Source organism: Austrofundulus limnaeus, unplaced genomic scaffold (genome assembly GCF_001266775.1).
Source record: "Austrofundulus limnaeus strain Quisiro unplaced genomic scaffold, Austrofundulus_limnaeus-1.0 Scaffold3, whole genome shotgun sequence".
Lineage (NCBI taxonomy): Eukaryota > Metazoa > Chordata > Actinopteri > Cyprinodontiformes > Rivulidae > Austrofundulus > Austrofundulus limnaeus.
Window position 1 is genome coordinate 3,583,749 of NW_013952405.1, and position 11,768 is coordinate 3,595,516.

General features: G+C 38.1%; 1 protein-coding gene across 1 annotated transcript in view; it reads right to left on the reverse strand.

Annotated features, from left to right (window-relative positions):
* Positions 1-1,466: 1,466 nt before the first annotated feature.
* The window catches only part of atp6ap1lb (ATPase H+ transporting accessory protein 1 like b), a 17,666-nt gene continuing 7,364 nt past the window's right edge, over positions 1,467-11,768 (reverse strand). Inside the window, exons 2-7 of the mRNA XM_014017635.1 lie at positions 10,918-10,955; positions 10,324-10,406; positions 9,179-9,417; positions 4,282-4,332; positions 3,896-4,139; positions 1,467-3,542 (exon numbers count right to left, since the gene is read on the reverse strand). Coding sequence (XP_013873089.1) covers positions 3,306-3,542; positions 3,896-4,139; positions 4,282-4,332; positions 9,179-9,417; positions 10,324-10,406; positions 10,918-10,955 — 892 coding nt within the window. The 3' untranslated portion in view covers positions 1,467-3,305. The remainder of the gene's footprint in view (positions 3,543-3,895; positions 4,140-4,281; positions 4,333-9,178; positions 9,418-10,323; positions 10,407-10,917; positions 10,956-11,768) is intronic.

The following is an 11,768-nucleotide window of genomic DNA, read 5'->3' on the forward strand; positions in this document are numbered from 1 at the left end:
TAAGCAACCCATTCTCACTCCCGAGTCGTCACATATTGACGTTTTTCAAAGGTCCCTTTGCGTCCAATTTTGACGCATCAGGTACCCCCCTTGCGTTATATTTTGACGGGATGGGGCGGAATCTGTTGTCGTAATTTCTGAAAGTGTAGAAAATGCACAAATACTACCGTTCCAAAGCGTGAAATTACGTKTATTCACTTTAGACATCCTGTCCCAGACCCTAGTACCTAAAATTAACCATTAACCCTGATACGTAAAATTAACCATTTTTAGAAAATGTAGGAAATTCATGGCAACTACGTGTTGCAAAGCCTAAAATTACCTAAAGTTCACTGTAGACATCCTATCCCTGACCCCAGTCCCTAAACTTAACCATTTATCCTGATCCCTAATGTTAACCTCAGACCCCCGACCCAAAGACCCCTGGTGGCGCAACCCGGAAAAGCCGCGGGCGGCAAGGACTGACGCGAGGGGGTACCTGATGCGTCAAAATTGGACGCAAAGGGACCTTTGAAAAACGTCAATATGTGACGACTTGGGAGTGAGAATGTGTTGGATTAAGATGTCTCCTGGGTGCCTTGCTTTGGAGGTTTTCCTGGCACATCCCACTGGGACGAGACCCTCAGGTGGACCCAAAACTCTCTGATATGTGTTTTCTATTGCCTAAAAACACATTGGGATCCCTCAGGAGGAAATGGAGAGTGTTGGTAAAGGGAGGTATGTCTGGGTTTTCTTCCTAAACCTGTTGCGTCTACGACCCAACTAAGATGATATGTTGAGTCTGTGCTGACCTTTTCTCTCCTCTGCTGGTTTGGAAATCTTAACGTTAAGTCAAAAATGCACTCAGCAGAGTTGTACACACAAGTAAAAAGATCATAGGAGTTGAACAATGCTCACTTACAGAACCGTTTAATAGACAGATCACCAAGAAAACTAGTACTATTCTTGCTGACAGTTCTCATCCTTTACACCCTGAGCTCCAGTTTCTGCCTTTTGGCCACCGGCTCAGACTTCTCTGTATGAAAAGTAACAGGTACTCATTCATTCCTTCATCCCTATAGCTATTTCTCTTTTCAATGCAGAACAAAGTAGGGGGATTTGCATCTGAATGTTGGGGCTCCTTGGTACCAATGATACCAATGTTAACTGTTCACTGATTTTTATTTGTTGTGTTTTTGGCGCACTGTATTGTATCTTATTTGTTATAAACTTTTAAATTTTTGTATACATGTTTTTTAACTTTTGAACTTTTTTTATTATGTCTTTGTATGTATAAGTACCATGCACTTGCTGTAACACTAATAGCCCTTTTGGGACCCGAACAAATCTGCACCTGAACCTGAACCTGAAGATGTATTTGGACTTAGAGAAAAAAACTTTGAAACAGAAAATATAAAATTATAATAATAAATAAATTGCCAATATGCAAACTACTGTAAGTGTTTAACATAAAAGCACAACAAACCTTTCCCTCAGAATATTGTTTATTGTTCCTTTTACATCAGTTAGTCCTTGGACAAACTGCCTCCAATCAATTCAAAGTTTTTGGATACATTTATGACCAAAGAACACATTTCACACTGCTACAGACTGACAGAACTGCCATATCGAATGTTAAGATATCTATTAACTGTCATGCTGAGTGTTTCTTTTTTTTTAAATCAGTAGTAATGACTTACTGATGCTGTTACTGCTGCTAGTGTGGCTTCTGGCATAATAATGGAGTTTATAGGTCCCGGTGAGTAAACGGCATTCCATAGTATCTTTTGCCTATGGTAAAAATTTGCACTGTAATTTGCAGTTAAATGAAACTGAACCTTATATTGTCGGGCCCAGCTTAAATAGAAATAAGGTGTAACATGGCAATCCTTGTAGAAAACAATTATAGCATTGATACGTTAACCAATTTCCATAGCACAATTGTACCTATACTTATTAGTTGTGCAGTTATTGAAGAGAGTTAACAGCTATCATCAAATAGATCTTTAGATATTTACAGTGGTGTTATATCCTTTTGTTTATGAGGTTTAGCATTTTCAACCTGCACCTAACAGTTTTTCATGATAACACTGAATATAAAAAAAGACCTCCGCAGAGTGAAACATCTGTACATGAATGTATGGTATTTTCTTTGTTTGTTTTATTTTGTACATAGCTGTAATGGTTAGCTTCATTTTCACATTGTCTCACTCTGTCTCTCACCATATGTTATGGCAACTCAATTGTAGCTTTGCTTTGGCAGTCAGTTCCAGTGGTCTAAATTGAAGACCGTCTTCCTACTATGTTCGAACAATTGACCCGAACAAGATGGGGCATCCCGAAACTCGCATTCACTGCCCTGCCCTTAGACGGGCCGTCGTATGCAGCATAGTTCCTTGTAAATAGTCTTTTACAGTCTGTTGTTAGTGCTTTTGCTACTAACAAATGTTGTGCTAGTTTGTAGAATCCCTTTTGTCTGTTTGGTCTGTTGAAGGCCATTTCACAGTAAAGTTCCAAGCAGCAGTCCTGTTCAAGGGTGGGGTGAGAAAAGCCAGTGGCTCTGAAGGTCCGATCACTCCAGACAGATGTTGGACCAGTAGTTCCCAATACTCCCCACTGCTTAAACACTCACACAGGCTTTTCCATCTCCTTTTACTTTGTGCCATATTTGATTATTTAAGCGGAAACTCAAGCAAGTAACTTTCTGTATCCCTAATTATAGGAATCTCTTACTAGACCTGACTAATTTTAGGACATGCAGCTAATAAGGCTATCTCAGCTATAAAATTGACTATTTGAAGTTTAAAATTCTTGCAGCGTTGTTTGACAAAGTATACTTTAATGAAAGCTAGAAAGACAATGTCCATGATTGATGCTTGTAATATGACACTTGTCAGCCATGTGATACATACATTTAAGCTGGAGCATCTGAGTTAGCTGTATTAGCTACACTTGTAAGCCTCTTGGTTTTTAAGGGCTGGATTGGACAAAAACCTGTAGATGTTGTTTTCCCTTCAGGACCCCGGGACAGCCGCTGATCTTGGACATCAGGCAATGAGCTGATTCTGGGAGAAATTTGGACATCCAAAGGAGATGCAGGTCAATGAGGAAAGAAGAAAAAGTATCCAGCCACACTTTGCTTTTTTTTCTTGAAGTAGGTAAGACTTATCATGAAATGTCACATGAACAGGCAAATGTGTCATTTTGTTGAACAAATTAGGTGGAGGATACTTTTTTCAATCTTGTAGTCATTTGCCCTCCGTGGAGCCTTGATTCTTTCTCTTTTCGCATCTTTCCTCAGTCATCCTCAGGCTTCAAGTTCTCCTTCACAGGCTGTTTTTGTCTGGTAACTCTGCCTCTGGACTACGGGGAAAGTAGACGGTGGCTTTGTGCTCCTCGTAGCGATCAATGTGCTTGAGATGTACCACCATGTGCAGAGCGTAGGCTAAGACGAGGAGCAGGATTAAAGATGTCACCAGGCCCATCAGGATAGCTGGCGTCAAGAAAGTAGCACAGTCACTGGCCGACGCAAACTTCTCTGACTGCACATTGAAGGCCTGGATCTGGAAGAGCAAAAGGCGGGCGGAAAGATGAGATTAGGATGAGGTAAATAGGACAACTGGCTCTTACTTGGCTTACCAAGCACAGAGACACTGGACAGATGGACAGGTTGAGACATCCTAGCAGATGGCTAAATAGACAGCATAAAAACAAATCGGCAGACTGCCAAACAGACGGCAAACTGACTGACTGACCGTCAGCCAAACACATGAAGCACAAAAGGAAATAACTGGCAGATAAACAAGTGCATGCACACATTTAGGAAAACGAGGGTAACGACACGGCAACAGTGAGCATGCAGACATTGTAACGGGAGTCGTACAATAAAAGCTGTGCCCCTTGTGTGGCAGTGTACCTGGAAATCTGTGAAAGTTATGTGCCAGTTAGCGGATGTGTCAGTGTGGGAGCTGGGCACTAGCAGGGTGTCATATTTGTGCAGACTGCTGACGTGCTGGCAATGGTAGGATGAGGTGGCAGGAGCGTAGACCTCACTGGCGTTGAACGTAGCCTCCTGGGTCCAGTTGTACTGGATGTGAACGCTGTCCAACGTGAACCAGTTTTGGCCTGCTGCTTCATAAAAAGTATTGGACATCTGAAGCCTGGTGGAGGAGACAGTGCCGTTAGTTAGCCTGTATAGGTGCACTTTCAAGCCATGTGTTGTGGCTTGGTAGAGCGTGAATTTGTGAGTAGATTTCCATTTTTTGAAGATGTTTGTCAGCAAAAGTATTTGATTTAATTTACCTGATTACAAGACTTCGCAAGTCCTCCACATCACCAAACCTTAAGGAAAGCCTTTGACAAAAGAAAACCAACATAATAAATTTAATAAAGACTCTACACTGAAAAAAATTATTTTTGGGTGTAGTAACATTTATTTAATTATTTTTTAAATTTTACAAAAAAAATATCAAACTCTCTAAACTACTAGAATTTACTAAATAAACAACACATATTATATTATATATCAATATTACTGTACAAAAAAGTAAAGGCTAATATTATTTTACCAGTAATATTTAAGTGTTTTTTTTCTGGACAGCACATAAACATGAATTTATTAAGTAACTTCTTCTCTTCTGGGCTAAAACTGAGGGCGCATGCGCACACAAAGGCTGCTGCTCCTCATTCCCTTGCTTCACTTTTCAAGGAGAGGACAAGACATGGTCGAAATAAAACATAAGTTGTCTGGTTTCTTTTGCTTGAATAAATTTGTTGGTGTGCAATAGTTTGATGGCATAATGTAGGTGATATTTAGTTKTCAGGGAACAGGGAATGCATATTGTAGCATTCTGCTGTGTTTGGCTGTTTGTCATGACTGCAGTGGAGGATTGTGGGTAGGATTCATGTTTGTTGTTGTTAAATCATTTTAGGGAATTGGTTAACATTGTTCTTTCAGCAATTAGTCTGTTGTGTTACTCTAATTTTTGTGTTCATTATTTGTTAACTTGTGTTAAAATGTTCAGCAGAAGTAACAATAAGTGAGAGTGGTAGGTCTAGTCATTAATAAGACCTGTGAGTTTCACATTGTCTGTGTTGTTCATGAAGAAGAATCCAATAAAGATTCTTCAAAACCGCCACCTGTAGTGAAGTCTTGAACTACAACATGAGCTACACCTCTCTCTGTAGCTGTGAGGTGTCATGCTACAATATTGTGCTTGACGTATGTGCAATGTTATAAAGAACTTGTAAGAATTACTTGAAAAAAATCCTCTTAACAATTTGCACTAACGTTTGTGAAGTAAATTTAAATGCTACAAATTCATGTAATATTAACTCATCATTATCTAGTAAAAGTTATTAAGAATATAGTTTAAGATTTGTGAACAAATCAGGTAAATTTTACTTAATTTGATCAAGTATACTGTATGTTACAAGATTTAACTGAGCAAATTAAGTTAAATTTACCTGATTTATTCACACATCTTAAACTATATTCATGTAATATTTGCTCATCATTATCTAGTAAAAGTTTTTAAGAATATAGTTAAAGATTTGTGAAAAAATCAGGTAAATTTTACTTAATTTGATCAAATATATGTTACAAGATTTAACTGAGCAAATTAAGTTAAATTTACCTGATTTAATCACAAATCTTTAACTATATTCTTAATAACTTTTACTAGATAATGATGAGTAAACATTACTTGAAATTGTAGCATTTAAATTTACTTAACAAACATTAGCGCAAATTGTTTACAGGATTTTCTCAAGTAAATCTTACAAGTTATTTTTTTACAGTGCACAATCCCCCAGACAAAYGTTACACCCCTCCACTATATGAAATCAATTCATTCAGAATTTTGTGGCGTGTTTGTTCTTGAGGGGAAAATGCTTAGATAATGGTGACATKTTGCTTCAACTATTTACCTTCTAAATGCTGACTGTTGTGCGTTCAACATGGATWAATTTGAGGAGCAGTTATGAAAGTATCTGACTCTTCCAGACACTTATAAAGGTAGACAAATGGCTAAAACCTCATGGTGAGAGCAGATATTGTGTTTGGACAAGTCTGTCAAAGTGTGGGGCTTTAACCGTGACAGATATGTGGCCAAACGGCAGGTATCAGAGTATTGTCTCCAGCAGGAAGAAACCCATGCTGTGACATGTACAGCAGAGGGAGGGGTTTCCTGCTGGAGCTCAGCGCCATGTGTTTCCTGGACATTGAAAGGTGTGTGTGAAAACCAGTGGTGGGCACAGTTCCCCTAAAGCACTGAAGCACTAATAAGGGAACTAATTTCCTGATTAGTGCTTTAGGGCTAATTTTAAAATTTATTAGTGGWTTAGCATTTGCTAAATTTATAGGCTAAATTTAGAAGCACTACCTGAGGTCTGTAAATGTTATTGATCAACGTTTATGTTAACAACTGATGATGAAAGCTGTCACACATTTTCTTTGTGTCACTTATCCACTAGAGGTGACAATACTGTATATTGACAATATGTGAACTGAAATAAGGCTGTGAAATGTCAGTGATAAGTCTTAAGAGAGCAACAGATAGGATGTGACTTATCCTATCTGTTGGAGAATGTTCATTGGGTTGACTGGGTTATTTTAGTGCCTTAGAATTAGCTTTTGCMAAAATTWTTAGTGCGTTAGTGCTTTAGAATTTAGGGGACCTAAATATCTGAGTTAGTATTTTAGGGCTAGTGGAACTAGTTTTTAGATTAGTGCTGCGGCCACACTTAGGCTGTCTTGTCTTCGAATGGAGAATGCTGAGCCCTTTACACCAACTGCTTTTCATTGTAGAAAGACAACTAACATCAGCTGAACTCATATTAGAAATCTATTGACACTTTAAATTTAAAAATGTTTACTCAACCTTTTCCAATTGAGAAAAACTGCGGCTGCGATCAACAGTAGAATTGCGACTGGAAAAGCCACTGGAGCAACTTTCAGAAAATGGTACATTGACGTTCCTAGTGAAAAAAAAATTTTTCATTAGGAGAAACATTCAGTTGTGTGCTTTTAAAACACTTCCAAAGTACACAGAGATCAAATGAATGATGTGCTCTAACCTTTGACCAGTAGAGTGCTGGTATTGTTTTGTTGAATTTCACGCCAGAAGATGGCTTTACAGGTCAGGCTTTTGACTCCGTCTCCTTCAGGAACCATGAATGTGATTAGGGACGTCCTCTGCCAGACACCTCGTGATATCAGAGCGTCCGACACGTCGTTGGTGATATTGGGAACACTCCATGAAAACTCTGGAGGATGTGACGGACACGTGTGRCTGACAGAACAAGAGACAGAAACGGTCGAACCAGCATTTACTTCAGCAGGAACTGTGCTCATCACCGGTTTGTCTGGAGAAGCTGAAGATGGAAAACACAAAGTAGTGTTAGTGTGGAGTGTTAAAGACAAACATTTGAATCATCTCATATAAGTATTGMCTTTAGACCTTTCATTTTAAGAAAAACGCAGTTGTTGGTGAATTTGTACTTTGCATCTCCTTTCTGAGCATGGAAACAGAAAGGGCCATTGTCAAAAGACTTGATTTTATCAATCTCCAGTGAGCATTCTCCTTCGTGTATATCCCCTATTAATTTGGTTCGATCCWTGAAATGGTCTGTTACATAACTGCGCCCATTGTGGTAGATAACATCATGCCCAGATTTTTTGTACCAGATCCCACGGGACATGTGTTCATGCTCATTGCTCTGAAAACTGCAGGGGATCACCACACAGGACCGGCTCAGAGCATTGAAGGTGTAAGGGACATCTGCTTTAATTTCTCGAACAGCTGTTAAGAGAGAAAAAAATGTCACATTGCACAAACTGGAGTGTTAAAAAAATTCTGTCTGTCTCTGTGAAATCAGTGTATTTGTTGTGTTTCTTGGAACAAAGTATGCATTTAAAGCAAACTGACAAAAGCACCCACCACCAGCGTCAAAAGGTTCATCTTCTCCAAATTTGTACTCGTACGCTGTAGGAAAAGAACAGTGAGTTTTAAAAYCTGTTYAAGCACWATGTATTTTTTTATGAAAACCTGTACTCTCACTCCCTAGTACAAACAATAGAAAGCCACAGCTCTCCTTAAATTATTTTACCCATGGTCGTAAATGGGTGGAATGGTGGAGAAAGTCCAGGATTTGGTTTGTATTATAGTTTTGAATTTTCAGTACAGGTAGAATACCCTTTTTTATTTTTTGTAACTCCAAAAATAACACATCAGTGAAAGAAAATCCATCATCTACACACCTTCTGAAACACTAGTTACTGTAAATCAGGGGTTCTTAGCCTTTTTGACCTCGGGGCCCAATTTGTTGAACATAAAGTGACACGAGGCCCAGTCAGACATTACCANCATTTAAATTTACTTAACAAATGTTAGTGCAAATCGTTTACAGGATTAAGTAAATCTTATGTTATTTTTTACAGTGTACACATAGTGTCTTCTGTGCATCGAAATAAGCATTTCTAATATAATTTTTGTTTTTTTTCTGGCAAGAAATGACTGAATTGTCAGTTTATTGAACTGTAAATTGCTTGAACTGTTTTGCACACCAAATTCATCCATTTAATCATATGGTTTATAAGGATTAAAGGACACATATCATGCTTTATCCTTCTTTTACCCATTTAAACCATTCCACTGGGGTCTATATAAAGTGGTAATGCAATGTTTTGGTCTGAATTCCTCATTGTAAATCCACAAGACTTGTTACTTTAAATGCAAACCGTGGGCTTGAGCACATCCAGCCCCCTTCCTGCTTCCAGACCAGTTCATTGTAGCTTGATAGAGGGGTTTATGACTATAAAGCAGCACAGAAACCTTTTATTTATATACAAATTATAAGATGTCAACAAAGGAAGACCTGTCCATCTGGCCTTACATATAGCCAGAGTCTGGCACAGAGAGGATGAGGAGTGAGAGGATAATGAAGACCTCTACCAGTAAATTGTATTTATTCGGTCCAGACCCTGTTTAGACGTTCCATTACAAATACTGCGACATAATAGTTCAGAAAATAGAGAAAATTGAACAGACTGCAGCACCAGGACAGACTAAATTCTAATTTGCTGCACTCCTAGAGACTCCAAGTACACAACAAAATGCATTTAATAATTATAATGGTGGCTATTACATGATATATCCCCTTTAAGAAATTCCTTCATCATAACTTTGTTGGGACTTACGTAGCTTTATCCTTGGTGCAGATGGAGCCCTTGGTGTCCACAGGTGAATTGGGACTGAAGACCTTCTCAGTCAGATCTATGAACGTGTGGTTCCTGTAGCGGATTGCAAGGCGCTTCGCCTTAAACAGAATGCAAGGCTTCCCATTGTAAGACACACTGAGTGGGCCATAGGGCCCCATCAGAGACTGGAGAAGTTTCCTTTTACTGAGAGCCATCCCGGTCTGATGCCATTTAAAAGGCTGCAAATATATAACAAAATGGTATTTGGTTAGAAAGAGGGAAGAAGTTGCAATAGTACAACAGTTTTGTGTTTGTTGTGTTGAAATAAAAGTTATCCCAAAATACTGTTGTGTTTTCCAAGGAGAATGAGTTCACAGTATGGTGATAAATGTTAATATTCTRAACTAAAGCATTCATTGACATATGGATATAAATACATTCCCCTTGTTTTATTCTACTTGTGTACCCAGCAATCTTGCTTAGTTGCACATCCCAGAGTGCCTCAATTATCTTCATGTTGTGATGTTTAATTTCAGAAACCGTTTTAAAAAACAACTTGAGCAGTCTTTTCAGCTCCCCAGCTTGTGTGGTCATAAAATGTCAGCAGTCAGTGTGTAAAGTTCAGTGTTCCAGCTACCCCTTGAATCTCAAATGAGGAAAGAGCAGTAGTTTTCCAATTCATTTACTCAAAGTTTGCATTCACTGAAGGGCTTTAAGTTATATTACATGTCAAGGAGTATTCTGAATTGCTGTTTCAATGTGTGTGTTTTTAATTTAGTTTATTTGTTTTTCAGCAGAAAATATTTGAAAAAMACTTAGATTTTATGGTAACATTATAGATACACAATACAGTAGTTAAAAATATTCAAACCAAAAGTGGAAAAACCTGTAAGCACCAGGTGATAAACCATTCTGCTGGATTTTATTCAATTTCCAGTCTCCATTTTCCTGTGTGTGGGTGGTACTGATGCTTTTATCTCTGGTGAATATGAGACCAACATTATTCCTTCATCCAAGGTCATGCAGTGTGGCTGAGTGAGCATGCTCAGTTTTTTTTTTTTTTTTTTTTTTTGCTTGTGTGTTTCCGAGCCTGTGCATTTGTATGTGCTGAAGACAGGGAGGGAAGGAACGTCGAGGCTGTGTACCTGCAGTATTCTCCTGAGTGGGTTTTCATCTTCAGGCGTCAAAAAGACCTCTTCGCTTTCCAAGCCGTACTCGCCATCTTGACCTGAAAATGCAAACACACCACCTCATCAGCACAGATGCATGGGAAGCAGACTGCATTAGTGTGTTGCAGATCGCAATAAGATGTCAGCCAAGTTCAGACGACTTCACAGAACAAAGAGAACTTGCGTGCACCTTACTACTCAGGCTCATATCTATTTCCAGGGGTTTGCGTCATCACACTGACTCATCAGCAGTTTTTTTTTCCTTTTTTTACTTCATAATAACAGTTTCAGTGTTTACAATTACAACTTATCTTGTTTCAGAAACATTTTTTCCTATCACATACTCTTATTTTTCCTTTTTTCTAACATAGCGCACAATATATAGGCAGGCAGCATGCCAATGAGGTGTTCGGGTTGCAATTGAGCCAGTTAAAAAGAAAAAAATTGATTAAATTACTATTTGGCAAAGATGTCTTCAGGTTTAAGAAGAAAAAGCCTTTGTCAGATCTAATACATCAGTTTCAAAATTACTGGAATCGGCCCTTGTGTCACAATAGATTTGTTACTTACTTGATGAGACTCTTGTGGCTTGATGGGGGTTCTCTTTGCTGTGGAGAAAAACAGAAAACAGAAAAAGGTATTACCATCTTAAGATGTAAGTAAACGTTGAACACTTTTTTTTCCTATAAAAGTCTGATTAGTGTTCATAAGAAGCCCAATTATAGACTGGAAAGTTTGATGTTTACAGTTTTCTTTCTCTCAACAAGAACAAAAAGAACATGATAGAATGAGTCTTTATCTGTTGCTCAACAAGAACAATAAAGGAAATGATAAGAACAAGAAAAAGCCAGTCAAACTCAAACACACGGTTTTATAAAAACTTTTACTCATTAAATCTTGTCCTGAGAATTAGCTTCCTGAAGCATTTGCCTGGTAAATTACCTGACAACCACAAGAGGAGGCCATGAGGACAGGGTTGAACAATTTTATGTTTTTACAAACTTCTAGATTATTGTTTCTTTCTCACGTTGTGGTGAATTGTTCAAAAATGACAAAAGTTACGTGTAACAATAACTTTATTCTGCCGCAGCAAATTGGCAGAAAAAGGACATTTAAACTCCTGTTTGAAATTATGTGAATTTCCCTGCTAAGAGACAACATTATGTGTTCAAATTCAGAAAACCACCAGAAAAAATATTCAAACTCTAAATTATTGATGTACAGTTCTGCTGTAGAGCCACATCTTTACTAATGTTATTTCATCATGGATTAGAAGAACAACTGTCCCCTATCTTTATTAAAAATAAAAAAGAAAATGGTGCTAGAAGTTTGTAAGTGAGCAATAATAAACAAGCTTGATGTCTTGTGATTCCTGGAGATTAAATACAACTTTTATGTACCTACACAGTCAAGATTTATAT